This window comes from Pimephales promelas, chromosome 22 (assembly GCF_988280905.1).
Source record: "Pimephales promelas chromosome 22, fPimPro1.hap1.1, whole genome shotgun sequence".
Taxonomy (NCBI): Eukaryota; Metazoa; Chordata; class Actinopteri; order Cypriniformes; family Leuciscidae; genus Pimephales; species Pimephales promelas.
This window is the reverse complement of record NC_142790.1, coordinates 18,653,024-18,666,971: the sequence shown is the minus strand read 5'-3', so window position 1 is coordinate 18,666,971 and position 13,948 is coordinate 18,653,024. Positions and strand designations below refer to the sequence as shown.

The following is a 13,948-nucleotide window of genomic DNA, read 5'->3' as shown; positions in this document are numbered from 1 at the left end:
AACCATAAAAGTGCCGTTTGGAAGTAGCTCTCTCGACCTGACACATTTATTTCCAAGGGACGAGAGCTCAAATATCGTCATTAATAGGCCAGAGTCTTAGACTTTCCAATCCATAAATGGATTTAGTGAAAAGATTTTCACCCTATTCATGAGCAGTTACGTAATCAGATTACTTTAAGTAACTAGTAAAGCAACGGATTCCTTTTGAAATTTACAAGAATATATCTGAGTTACTTTTTCAAAGAAATAATGCAACTTAATTTGTTCAGCCATTCATTTATTGACTGACACCTCTCCTGTCCCCATGTTGAGAAAAATCGGGCGTAAGTGCAGAGGTGTTGTGTGTAAACATGATGATGTTTATTGTAGTTCTAAACTAAATGTGAGCATCCATTTACTCATCTGATTTTCACAGATTCAGTATTCCTCAAAATGATTAAAAACTATGAAATACTTTATGTACTGTATATAATCTTACTTTATTAATCAATGTCTTTGCAGTTGACCATTGATGATTCAGTTCAACCATACTAATCAGCAAAAATAACTTTAGTTAAACAATTTTTTTTCTTTTTTTTATTGAAGTAGGAGTGTGGAACTTCCTTCTCCTGCAATTTATTCTTCTGCAATCCAGAATGGCAGCCCAGATGAAAGGTTTGTTTGAGCTGCACCTTCTACTGTACAGACATGAATTTCCTTCATCCTGAGGCTTAATCATTTCACTTTTGGTTACAAAGGTCCTTTACATTTGCCCAAAATAGAACTAGAATTTTTTTTTTGTTATTAAAAAAACAAACAAGCGAAGCCCAGCCCAGATAAGAAAAAGCAATGAAACAAGCCCAGCCAAGATGAGCAACACATCACTTTCCAACGCAATTAGTTGCTATTTTAGAAAGTAATTACATTTTGTAATGCACTAGGCCTACTTTTAAACGTAACTTTCCCCAACACAGTTCATAAGAATTATTTGTATCTGAAAAGTATTTGAAACTAACAAAGATATTATGAGACTTCTTTGAGGGATAGTTCACCGATTAAAGGAAAATTAGCCTATATGATTTACTCACCCTGTAGACATCCTAGGTGAATATGACATTCTTCTTTCAGACGAATACAATCGGAGTTATATTAAAAAATGTCCTGGCTCTTCCATGCCGTACGCATGTTGACTTGCGCAAAAAGAGTAACACTTGAACGTAATGACGAACGCAGTTGCCCAGCCCTGTTTGACCGCGAGAGGCATCAAATCTTAAGCTACTCCTACATCAGACACGTCAAGTGTTACTCGTTTGGCTTAGGCCGACTTGCGTATGGCCGTCTGCCGGAAGCTACACTCTAAAAAATGCAGTTTTTTTAACCCATTTTGACCTGGGTCAAATATGGACAAACTCAAACAATGGGTTAAAAATGTAATTTTAAACTGTAACCCAATGGCTGGGTTGGGATTGTAGTTATTTTAGTCTATAAAGTTTTAAATGTGGATATTTTTCTTAATCGAACGCATGGCTTCACTTCAGAAGGCCTTAATTAACTCCCTAGAGCCATTTCGAGCACTTTCAATGAGAATAGGAAAGTCCACACCACAACAATAATGACACAGAAAAACGATAATACTGGATTCACATTTTAATAAAGATTTTTTTTTTCAGATGATTTGATAAAAAAACATTGACAGCCAATCAAAAGCTTGCGCATTAAAAGCTTATGATGACCAGAATGTTTTTGAGCATTTGTGTGGAGGCTAATATAGTTATCGTTCTTGGTGTGAATAGGGCTTTATGCAAATCAAGTACCAGCATAAACATGTCCACAAAATCTATTATGAGCATGATTTATACCTCATATATATATATATATATATATATATATATATTGTTATTGTTATTGCTGCTACTGCTTTAGAAATGGGTTAAACTGGATAAGGGAGGTTCATAAATAGGACACAGGTTTTTGAGCTGAAATATGTAAAAGTGGTTTAATGAATTTGCCCCTTGAATCTTTAATGGGACAGGGTCCGATTTGGAATACTCACAGTTGTCCTGTTCAGGTGGTTCCAGGCAGTCACTCTCTGTGTCACTAGGGATGCGCCATGGCTTCCTGACGGCCTGCAACTGCTGGTAAAACTCATCCTGGAAACACATAGAATAGAACCACAGATATAAATCATAATGACAAATTGATTTGATATTTAGTTCATTTAAGTCTGAATTTAATTATCCTAATATGTTACCTATTACATGTTAACAGGTAACATATTCACACAGCAACTTCACACATCAATTTGCTCCAATATTCAGGAAGTGTTGTAATCCATCAGTGAACACCACTGTTGCCTGTGCTGTGCAAAAAGGTGGCAGTTGAAAAGCAATGAAATCCCCAGTGAACTAGAAACCCAAGACGTAAAGAGCTGGTAAATGTGCATGTCAGGCCCATTCGTTCTACAGATGTTTTTATTTTCTTTTGAAATAAGTACACCTCTGGGTCGAATCCTCTGAGCCAACCTCTAATAAATAAATTGCCCCTGTTCCCTGCTAAAGACTTTTATGTGTTCTTATTTTTCAGCATTAAAGGTATCGCTGCACAGGCCAGACAGGAAGCGCTCATACATCTACGCCGCATTTAGGTGCTAAATCGATTCTAGGAAAATAGAGAAGAAGGACAAATCATCTGACATCTTTTCCTGTGGATCCCATTCTCAACTGAATGAGATGTGCAGGTGGATATTTCTTTTTCTTATTCGAGAGCTGGACTACTATAACAGCCGAGAGACCATCCAGGTGGGTGGAATCAGGCAAGATCAGTGCTTTTATGTTTTGATAATCACATCAGTCATTCCTGTTTGTGGCTGTTACATAAATTATTAACCAACTAACTAACTAACAAAAAAAGAAAAAAAAAGAAAAAGAGAGCTGAAACCCAGAAATGCCAGACTTCCTTCTTTTTGTCATACCATGAGTAGTCATCTGTAAATCTGTCCTTTAGTTTTCAGTGGATCCTCTTATATTATATTGCTTAATCTCAATTGAGCATAAGATGAATAGGCCATAGTCAGACATGGACAATAGAATACTAGACCGCCTACAGCTTTTACAAACTAACCAGAACAACAACAATGAGTGTGTGCGAATCTGAACTCATTGACCTGAGGTTTGCAGGGTTTCCAAATGTAGAGCTTTGCCTTTTCTCAATGTCTACATACAATGAGACCTTAGTTTTCAAGCAGTAAGAGGCTTGTTTACAGGCATTTTCACACCAAATCAGAATATTTGGCAGATAAAAACATGCAGAGCAAGACTTTAAATGTAGAGCTTAGTAATTGTAATTAGAAATGTTACTTTAAATTGTAGTATTACACATTTGTAGTATTTTTTTTTAATCTAAATGCATCCTTGGTGAGCATAAGAGAACCATTGATTTTATGTGATTAGTGTGTGTGTGTGTGTGTGTGTGAGGGAGACGTTATGGGGACAAAATATCCTCACAAAGACAGCACTATCCGAAATCCTTGTCCTTGTGGGGACATTTTTTGGTCCCCATGCCATGATGAAAACAAAGTATAATCATACTAAGTGATGACATGTTAAATTTTTTGAAAACGAGTTCTGTGATGGGTAGGTTTATGGTTGGCTTCAGGGATGGAATTTAGAGTATAAAATTCGTTATGTCTATGAAAAGTCCTATAAAACATGAAAAAAAAAACAATATGTGTGTGTACCTCTGTCAGTGTGCTCCATAGACCTCCATATAAATCAGTAGTGCTCAGGCCTGGCGGTGTGAGGATTGGTCTGGTTATCTGTCCTGTCGGCGTGACAGGTCTACTTCTAGAGCGCCCGTACAAGCGTTCTGTGTTTCCATGACTTCCGGCAGTCAACGAGCGCATCATGAGACTATTGGGGGTCAAAGGTCTGCTTGGAGTCCGTGCTCCACTAGGGGTCTGGGCACGGCTGCTGGGGTTGCTGGGAGATGTCCGGCCCATGACTAGGCTTGTGGGCTTAGTGTTGTGAACGGGTAGGCCTGTGGTCTTTGTGGAAAGGCTGCTGGGAGACTGTGGTCTGGACGCCTGTCCGAGCACAGGCAGAGTGTTGGTGGTGTGGAAGAGGGGGGTTAAAAGCAAACTCGTATGAGGGCTGTTTGGACTTCGGTTCAGCTTCCCTTGCTCTGCCAGCTTGGCCAAGTCCTTCTCCACCTCTAAAGAAATCAAGACGATAAAAGCAAACAATCACCGACTAGGGAACAATAATAGTCATGACTTGTAAACATTTCAGTAACAGGTTATATGGGACATGACTAAATGCATCAATGCAAACTCACACACACACTTATTTCGCAACACCCATTTTTAGTGTGTGATTCAAATAGACACTAAAAAACATCAGCATATAGACATTGACCACTATTACCACTCATAGATTCCCGTTAATATACCACCAAAACAATTTCCTGAAGTTTTGCTGAGGTCTTTTAACAGTCATGGCAGCAGTGTTTATTGTCAGCTGTAAACTGTAAATTGAATGGCATGTTTACTTTGTACGAGTACAAGAGCGATTTAATATGGCCTGCTTCATGTCAATATATTTGTTTACTTGGTAGCAAGTCAAATATTTTTGTTTACGAAAGTCTGTTGCATATTTTCAGATGGACCATCTGGACCCATCAACCAGTGTTCAGTCTGTGAGGAATTGGGGATACTGAGGAAATAACATGTGACATATTATAAATAGTATGTACAAGTTTGATATGTGTTTCGGAAACCTTGACTACCTAAATTGTAAGCAAACAGTTCTTTCTCCCAATGAAACATCATGATAGGTTTCCACTCTAAAATATGAAACACATGTCCGATGACCAGGTAACTAATGTATCTAAATACCATTTCTATGTCATTTTGTCTAACACAGCTCTTGTAATTAATTCTCATTATGGAAACTATTCCAGATTGTTCTGATTTATGACACAGCTAATTGTGTAAATGAATAATTAGATTGTTTTGTCTGTAGTCAGCCATAAGTAATTACACCCCGAGCCGTTCCATTTAAACAGGATACAGGAACTTGTTCTAGCAATTTCTCACCTAAACACATATGTGATGGAAAGGATTTGTTGTGAAAATATTATACAGGCACAAATCATTTGTGATGATGGCGAAACCATTCCAAATAAAGACGATGAAAACAAAATCAATGAAAATGTCTTTGTGTGTTAGTGTTTAAATTTTCCCACATGATATTTATAAGAGTACGTAGTTGAGTACATAAACTTGATTATGAATTAAGATGCGTTCATGCCATGTTGAAATGACCAATTACAAATTTATTTCAACTTGTAAAAAGCATTCACGTCATCGTAGCGCTCGTAGTTAATGCTTGTAAGATGGGAGCTGTCTGAGAGCTCCTATTTGCACCATGTGACATACTAGCTTCCATTTACTGAGAAACTTGTTTCATTATTTAGCAGCACTATTTATTATATTCATTTTTTTAGCTCTTATTATATTTAGTCTCGTCTATGTCTTACAATGAAACCAATATGAAACCAGTGATGAAGGAAATTATACAGTAGCATTTATAGTGACCCCAAGACTAAAAAAGAGCCAAAGAGAAGGAGGGATGACTTTAGAGAGTTAACAAGAAGCAGCACATCTAATCTATTATAAACAGCTCTTGGTCAAAAAGCAAATGCGTTTCCCATTCCCACAAGGCTACAACCCGCAAGCACGCAAACCCATCATTTAGAACATATGCAACCTTTTTGATTCCCGACTCTTTCTCCCTATATCGACAGTGTTCATATCTTACAGAGAGAAAGAGAGAGAGAGAGATCTGAGGAATTCCAGCTGGCTGAAAGAGATGTTTTATTTATCTAAAAGTGGATGGCTTTTCTCTGCCATTAAAAAAAAAAAACAGCCAGTAATGTTGTGCTTTAAACACAAGTCAAATATCAAGCTTTTTAAAATTCCTAAAACTAAACAATTCAGCCTGATATATTAAAAAGGAATCTGAGGATTAAGCTGACCACATAATTGAGGTAATAATGAGATAAAAGAAGAAGCCTGGCTTTCAACACAGAGAACATTAACAGCTAATAAAAGCATGAACGGGGTAAATTAGGTTGTTGAATGAGCCTAATGCCTGGCCTTATGGGGATGGCTTTGTTCAGATGTACATGTACTGTAGCCCTATCTGTTTACAGTGAAAATGTGAGAACAATACTTTTAGTTGTTATCACAAGTAATTCAAAATACAATAGTCAACATTTAAACTGGATCAAAAACTTTCGTCAAGGTTATATGAATTTTGAACAATAGCCGTTCTTGTATTGGGCAACTTTGATGAACTTTTTTGATCCACTTCAAATGTTGACTGTGTATATATGTATGTTGTACATGTAATAAAGTATGGCTGTTCAATTTTAAAATGGTATGCCCTTCTTTATTCTTTTAATGCATCCAATTAGTTGCATTCTGTCATGACTTGTAGTATCGTAGTAGAATACCAAGATGAAGAATCAAAAGTCTTTCATCTCAATATAATACTCAGGAACACAGAATAGCTAACTCACAAGTCGTAATATAGACTAGGCCAGACAAACTCAAACTGTAACAGTGAGAACAATATACAAGAGATAATGAGGTGCACAGCTGAATGGAATGATAACTAGGTCACAATGGCAACAAACTCAGGCAGGGAAAAAGTAACAAAAACCAAAAGCTGAATCTGAAATTAGCCCCTAAACCCACTTGAAGGAATGAATGAAAACAAGAGAGCGCATGGTGGCTGGTGTTGGCGCAGTGGATAAGACACATGCCTGTGGTGTGAGAGACCCGGGTTCGAATCCACTGTGTGACACCAATGTGTCTCTGAGCAAGTCACTTAATCCCTAGTTGCTCCAGAGGCGTCCTATAGGCGACATATATAGCAATTGTAAGTCACTTTGGATAAAAGCGTCAGCTAAATGAATAAATGTAAATGAATTCGGACAGCCGTTGAGCATACATTTGTTGTACGCTCGTCAGTGCAGTGCAGTGTTCACTATTATAGGGGGCGATTTTGGATTCAGTCTGACTCAACATAACTCTGACACAATAAGAAAAACAAAGGACATTTAAAGACACATCATCATTGTGAGTTTTTTTTTTTTTTTTAATGTCTTTAGTAGTCAGAAGAAATCCATCCAAGGACTGGACGCATTTTCGCATTTCCTGTTTGAGTATCACATTGAACACTAGTTTGAATATCACATTGAATTAACAGTTTAAGGTGAAAAATTAAAATCAATTATGTAGCCATTATTTTCTGAGACCGTATCTGCAAACACTCCATTTTTTCACTGTGGGTAACAAAAATAAACAATTCATGTTTTTTTTTTTCTTTAAAGGGATACTTCACTTTTTTTTTTGGAAAGAGGCTCATTTTACAACTGCCCCAGAGTAAAACAGTTGAGTTTTAACCGTTTTCAAATCCATTCAGCCGATTTTCTGATATTTAGAAGAATATCAGTAACGAGACAGTTTCTGGTCTCATTGACTTCCATAGTATATATTTTTTTCCAACTATGGAAGTCAATGAGACCAGAAACTGTCTGGTTACTGACATTTTTCCAAATATCAGAAAATAGTCAGAATGGATTCGAAAACGGTAAAACTCAACTGTTTAACTCTGGGGGAGTTGTAAAATGAGCCTATTTACAAAAAAAGTGAAGTATCCCTTTAAAGAAAAAAAATTTAAATTATTTATTTTTCTTATTGTTTATGTTATTTGCTTCATTATACACAAAATAACCTTCTTACAAATATATAGAAGACAAATGAAAATACATGAAAAATATTTCTAAATAGATTATTAATGTTTTAATCTCTGTTTCTTTTTTTCAAACAAAAATAAAACAGTGAATTAACAAATAGCGAAATAAAATAATGAATTAATAAATTTAAGGTTTCAATGGTTTTATTTTTCGATTAGCCAAATATGCGGCAAAAGCTACAAGTTCGTGTTTAGTTTGGCCGTTCAATTTTTTGTGTTTAAATGTCAACCTTCCACATCCACACACACATCCACACAGCTGTTGCCCTGATGAGTAATTGAAAGTGCCCTTCTTAAATACTTAATATGTTTCAAATGTATTCAGTGAATCGAAATAAAAAAAAAAAACAGTACATACGTAAACAAACAACTGTGCAACACATGTTGGAGTTTTTGTGCTGTTTGTGTCTTTGGTTTTGCCCAATGCTTTCAAGCGGTTATCAAACGAACGAGTGTCGCACACACACACACGTCGTCTAACAGTGGCCTGTGAGATCAAACCACCGGCTGAGTTTGATCATCTACAGACAGATATTTGTCACTTCACAGCGATGCTAACAAGCTAGTGCAGCGGTGGCATTGTTAAATGAATCAAAGATGGTCACCATTTTCCACAACATTTTAATAGGTGTATCAGCTTTCAATTAGCCAATCAGACGCCTTCATCCTAGTGTTGGCATGCCGATTTTCACATGTGTGGCCTTTGACAGTGTCAGACTGTAATGGAAAGGTGGCCTGTTTTATATGTGTGTGGGTGTCTGCGTGTTAAAAACCTACCGGCAAGATGTTTGCCCATGCTCTCCAGTTCTTTGGAGAAAAGCGAGTCCTGGAGTTGCAGAGCACGTCTGGGTGTCTGGGGGCTCGTGCCTCTGATCGGCTTCACATCCGATGCCCAGACAAGGTGACGCTACAACACACACAAGAAACCGTACAGTCACATTAGCTTTGAATTTCACTCCTTTTTACATACTACTTATGGTTACAAAACTGTGCCATATATGTTATAATGAGGGCCAATTATTTTTTTTAAGAGAAATTAGAAAAACACTGAAAACCACAGTTCTTTGGGATGAAAGTCTGGATGGCGGCAAGGACTGAACTTTTATTTGTGAACACTGCGCTAGACGCTCAGTAGTGGTTAAAGGATTTTGAAGTAACAATCAATAAACTCAAGGGATCCGAGAACGGATGACGACGGGCAGCATAGAGATCCTACTATTACTGTGTTTCATGATAATAAACTTGCGGTTTGGGGGAATTAAGACTACAGCCTTTCAATTCAGGGCTATGGAAAACAAACCGATGATATACAAACAATAGATTAATCAAATTCACATTGGTTTGTAATGATTTAGCTTATTGCGAACATGCTTGCCCAGCAACGTAACAAACACTATTTTTTTTTTTTTTCTAAACACAAGTCTGGTTTACAGGATACAAATGTTAAATGTTTTAACAGCTGGACACTTAACCAAATATGCCATCACACACACATACACACACAATAAATATTCTTATTTAACCTCTTCATATTAAGGTAACATATGAGGTATCAGAGGTCAAGAGCTTAAAAACAACATTTAGCCTAGCTTGAAGGCTAGCCAGTTAGCCTAACTTGGTTTTGTGTCATCCTCTGAGAAAATCTGGGGAATTTACATAAGGTAAGACATGTTAAACAAAACTAAAATATTATGTTCTTACAGGTAGCATCATTAAATTAGCCCAATAATTTAATAAATTAGCATTTAGCATAAATAAGGGATTTAAAACTTTATGACTGATAGGTGTTCAAAACCTCAAGTAGAGTGAATAGAGAAAGAGCAAAGAACAATTTTAGGGAAAAGTTAAACTGTAAGATGCAACACTGACAATAAAAAGCTATATTAGACTAGCAAGCAGCTAGCAAGTGTGAAGAACGTAATCTTTCTTAAAGCATTAGATGAAGAATTTTGTTTGGTACAAAGGGACAGCATTACTTTATGAATCAAAACCTCGTTAGATCATATCACATTTATTGCCAGACCATATGCGGCATTGTACATCCCAGTAAACACATACACCCATCTGTGTCAGGAAATATTTGTTGTGCAGAACATTAATGAGGGCAAGTCAATATGCAGGCCTGACCACCTCCTACATAACACTGAAGACGTCTGAAGTCCTTCGCTTCCACCTTCCATGCTGGTTCTGGTTTGGGCTTGGTTGCAGTCGCTTAACAAATCCAGGGCAGATCTGTAGAAGATGTTTGTCATACACTTCCTTTATGCCTCAGAGAGAACAGATGGACTTGAGAAGTCAGTGTAATTAAAAGACAGGGTGGGTAAGAACGCAACATGTTGGATCGGTTTTTATTTCAGTAATTTTAAACCGGGGGCAGATTTGGATAAGAGACTACTAAATAATCCCGATATTTCTAGCCATTGCAGTTGTGACAAAAAGAATTGAATTAAATAAATATTGTGCATCACATTTTAATTTGTAAAAAATAAAGTTATTTTATTGCTTTTAATAAATGAGATTAGGAATGCCGTATAGCATATAACTGTGTGTGATGCCTTGTTTATGCCTGTTGACACATTCATACTTCATACTTAAGAGGCGTTTATACTGTTTCCACTTTCCATTGCAGTATTCTCAGAAATTACATTTTTTAAAAATAAATATTTACATCAAAATCAGGAAGGAACAGCATTGAGAGAGGTAAAATATGAACTTTTCACTGGCTATGGCAGCAGAGAAATCAACATAATAAACAAACACATGACACCAGTATCTAGACTGGCTGTGTGTCTCTGCTTCTAAATGGTTTATTTTATTTTCTAGCGGTTTTATTCATTTAAAGCCTCAAGATGTTGACCTCTACATTCAAAATCACATTTAAACCACGTATTTTTATTTATTTATTATTATTATTATTTTTTATACGGAGCTTTATATATACCAATTACTTTTATAAATAATATCCTACATATACTTTTTGGACATTTTCATTGGGTGTAAAAAGTGTAGTGGACTTTCCATCCATCCATCCAAACACCCACCAACCCATCCATCCATCAATCTACCCACCCATCCATCCATAAACCCACCCACCCATTCATCCATAGATGGGCAACACAGAGATGGGCAACTTCGGTCCTGGAGGGCCACTCTCCTACAAAGATTCCCTCCAACCAGATAAAAACCCTAAACACTTGTAGTCTTCCTTTGAGCCCGTACTTTGTGACATAATGCTGCTTTTTACTATCAGGAAGGGGTCTGCAGCTAAGCTTGCTTCAGTGTGGACTCGGCAAAAGTGTGTATTGAGGACGCATATTGACCGCAAAGGTTCTGAAACCAAAAATGACAAAAGAACATCCAAAGGTCTCATGATCTTCACGGTCACGTGCACACACCGGCCATTGTAAGCACACAACACCATAAGTGCATGAAGTGTGCAATTTGGGACATGGCCTTTGATTAGGTTGTTCGGTTGTGTGTGTGTGTTTGATTAGGGTTGGAGCTAAACTGCAGGATAGTGGTCCAACAGGCCATCCCTGGGATGGAATTGGTGGATGGATGGAAGGACGGATGGATGTCCACCACTCACATAACAACTGACAATGTAAACAAACATGGAAGAGTATATTACTCCAATAAACTAGGATGCATACTGTACATCTAAACAAAATCTGTGATTCCGGCTTCCTGGCCCCATAATGCACTATTTCTTTAAACAGTGCAAAGTCAGGTCAAGTCTAACATAAAGATAGAGGACAAGCATACAACACACACACACTCACTTTAACTCTACAGAGGATTCTCCAAACCCAAGGAAACAAACTTTCAACACACAAGCCCCCAAAGCGACATTCATCCAAACATGACGGGAAGAAAACTCTTCCCTCACAAATGTTTTGACGTTTCTCTATACAAGCATCTACATTTACAGTAAAAACAAATAAATATGAATGACAGTTAACCGAAACAATTTCATAACCATGAGGCTGCTGTTAAGAGATGCATGTCAGCATTAATATTCAAGGATGATTCATTTCTGATTTTGCCTTATTGGCCTAATCCGTTCTCTTGTGGTTTATTGGTTCCACTTAGAACCGTCATTATATACAAACCCATAGTAGATCTTAGATACTTGCTAACTGAAGCAATGCTTGGGAAGCGTAAAACTGTTCCCTTCAGCACGACTGTGGTTTACAATGGCATTTGTCTTTATTGATCCTGATGTGTGCGTGAGACTCGGAACAGAATGAGTCAAACTAGTTTCAACAAATACATTTCTTATGAACCGATCAGAGACTGGCCAAATAAAAAAAGCTGTTTTAGATTTGGAATGAGTAATTGTGGATTAAGAGCAATCCGACTGGTCCACCAAAGCTTGCAACCACTTTTAATGGGGATTCCGTCCACTCACAAACATGGATCCAATTGCTTCAGAAATTAAATGCAGATTGAGGATAAATATGGGACAACCGTTTGCATTTTAAGTACTCACACTGTGTGTGTGTGTGCTCGTGTTCAGAATCCCAGCCTGAACTACTGCAAACTGATCCACCATTCACCTCAATCCTCACAGGAAAAGCACAACACTTCACTCTCAAAGGCCATTAAACAGGCTATAAAAAGCGGCAGAGTTTCTCTTGTGAACATCAAACGGCACTATAATTGTTCAGAAAAGTCCAGATCATTGAAAGCAGGTTCAAAAACCACGAGGGAAAGTCAAGGATTTGCAATTGCCATTGCGATTGGCCTGTGTCTATTTACCGCACAGGGACAACATTGTCATGGCTCATTGCCTGCTGTCACATCTGTGTGTGCTGGCTCTTTACGGCCATGTTGGAGGCCGCAGGCTCAAGCCACAGTGATGTTTAGCATGTACACAGAGCGCTGAGGCTTGCGTTCTGCCCACACCGACCTGCCACAAGGAAAGAGAGTCGCAATAAAGAGCGGTGGCCCACCCCAGCACAATGAAGCAAACACCATCGACAGCATTGCCTCAATCCCTCTGGGCTGGGCTGCAGAAACCAGTTGAAAGCTTGTTCCACTGTTTGTTTGCTGGATGTAAGAGATGAAATATGTTCATGAAAACAGATTTTCTTTTTTTTTCTTTTTCTTTGAGTTCAAAGTCTATGAAAGGAAAGTCAGATTTGCTACTTTAACATTATTTATATACTTTTAAAATTTGTATTATTATTTTGAATTAGTTTTATTTTAAGTTTTCATTTAATTTTTTTTAATTTGTATTAAATTTGTAATTCGTATTAGTTTTTTTAATTGCAATTAAGTTTAAATAATTCTATTTCAATTTTTGATGGTCCAGTTTAGACATTCTACTAACTATAAGTAACTTTGCAATGTCAACTAACTCTCATTAGAGGATTGGTAGACTCACTGTGTGAAGACTGTAAGGTTAGGTCAGTAGAATGACAGTTGTTGACAGTAGTTGACATGTAGTTGCAAAGTAACTTAGTCAATAGAATGTCTGCTGGGGGATTATCACAATAAAGTGTTATCAGATATTCTAGATTCTTATAAAATTCATACCATCAAAATATTGTGTAACCTATCATGATAGTTTATTATATATTATATAGTATATTTGAGACTATAGTATACTATAGATCAGGCTAAGTGTGACTATAGTTTGAATGAATCCCTTTTCTTTGTATGGCACATTAACATTACAGTGCAGAATAGGCCTTTCTATATTATCCCGAGACCCCAGCGTGAGCTTTTTAAGGTGAAATTTATTTTAGAACATTTCACTTTATTATTTCCATGCTTGTCACGTGACACACAGCAGCCACAATAGTGTTGTATGACAGATCTATTTACTTTTTGATTCAAAATATTCAGAAACGTATCTGATATTTCGATTCTCCAATATGTAATGTGTTTTGTTGTTATAATAATCTTTATAATGATCACGTTAGCTGATCTATAATGCGTGACGGGCACAGCCATGTTAGTCTGCACCGCAATTCAGAAAATAGGATCTGTTATACACTGTAAAAAATTCCTGCAAATTTACATGGAAATTTAACAGCAAAATGCTACTTTCATGTAATAACTGTAAGTTACTGTTTTTTGCAATGCATTATGGGAAAACTTTGTCGCTTCAAATTTCGTCTTGACCAACAACAGTATGACAC

The 13,948-nt window shown here is 37.1% G+C and overlaps 1 protein-coding gene across 1 annotated transcript in view; it reads right to left on the bottom strand.

Moving 5' to 3' along the window:
* c22h8orf34 (chromosome 22 C8orf34 homolog) overlaps positions 1-13,948 on the bottom strand; it is an 87,983-nt gene that overhangs the window by 3,583 nt on the left and 70,452 nt on the right. Inside the window, exons 11-13 of the mRNA XM_039666833.2 lie at positions 8,577-8,706; positions 3,716-4,188; positions 2,033-2,129 (exon numbers count right to left, since the gene is read on the bottom strand). Of these exons, the coding sequence (XP_039522767.2) occupies positions 2,033-2,129; positions 3,716-4,188; positions 8,577-8,706 (700 nt within the window). The remainder of the gene's footprint in view (positions 1-2,032; positions 2,130-3,715; positions 4,189-8,576; positions 8,707-13,948) is intronic.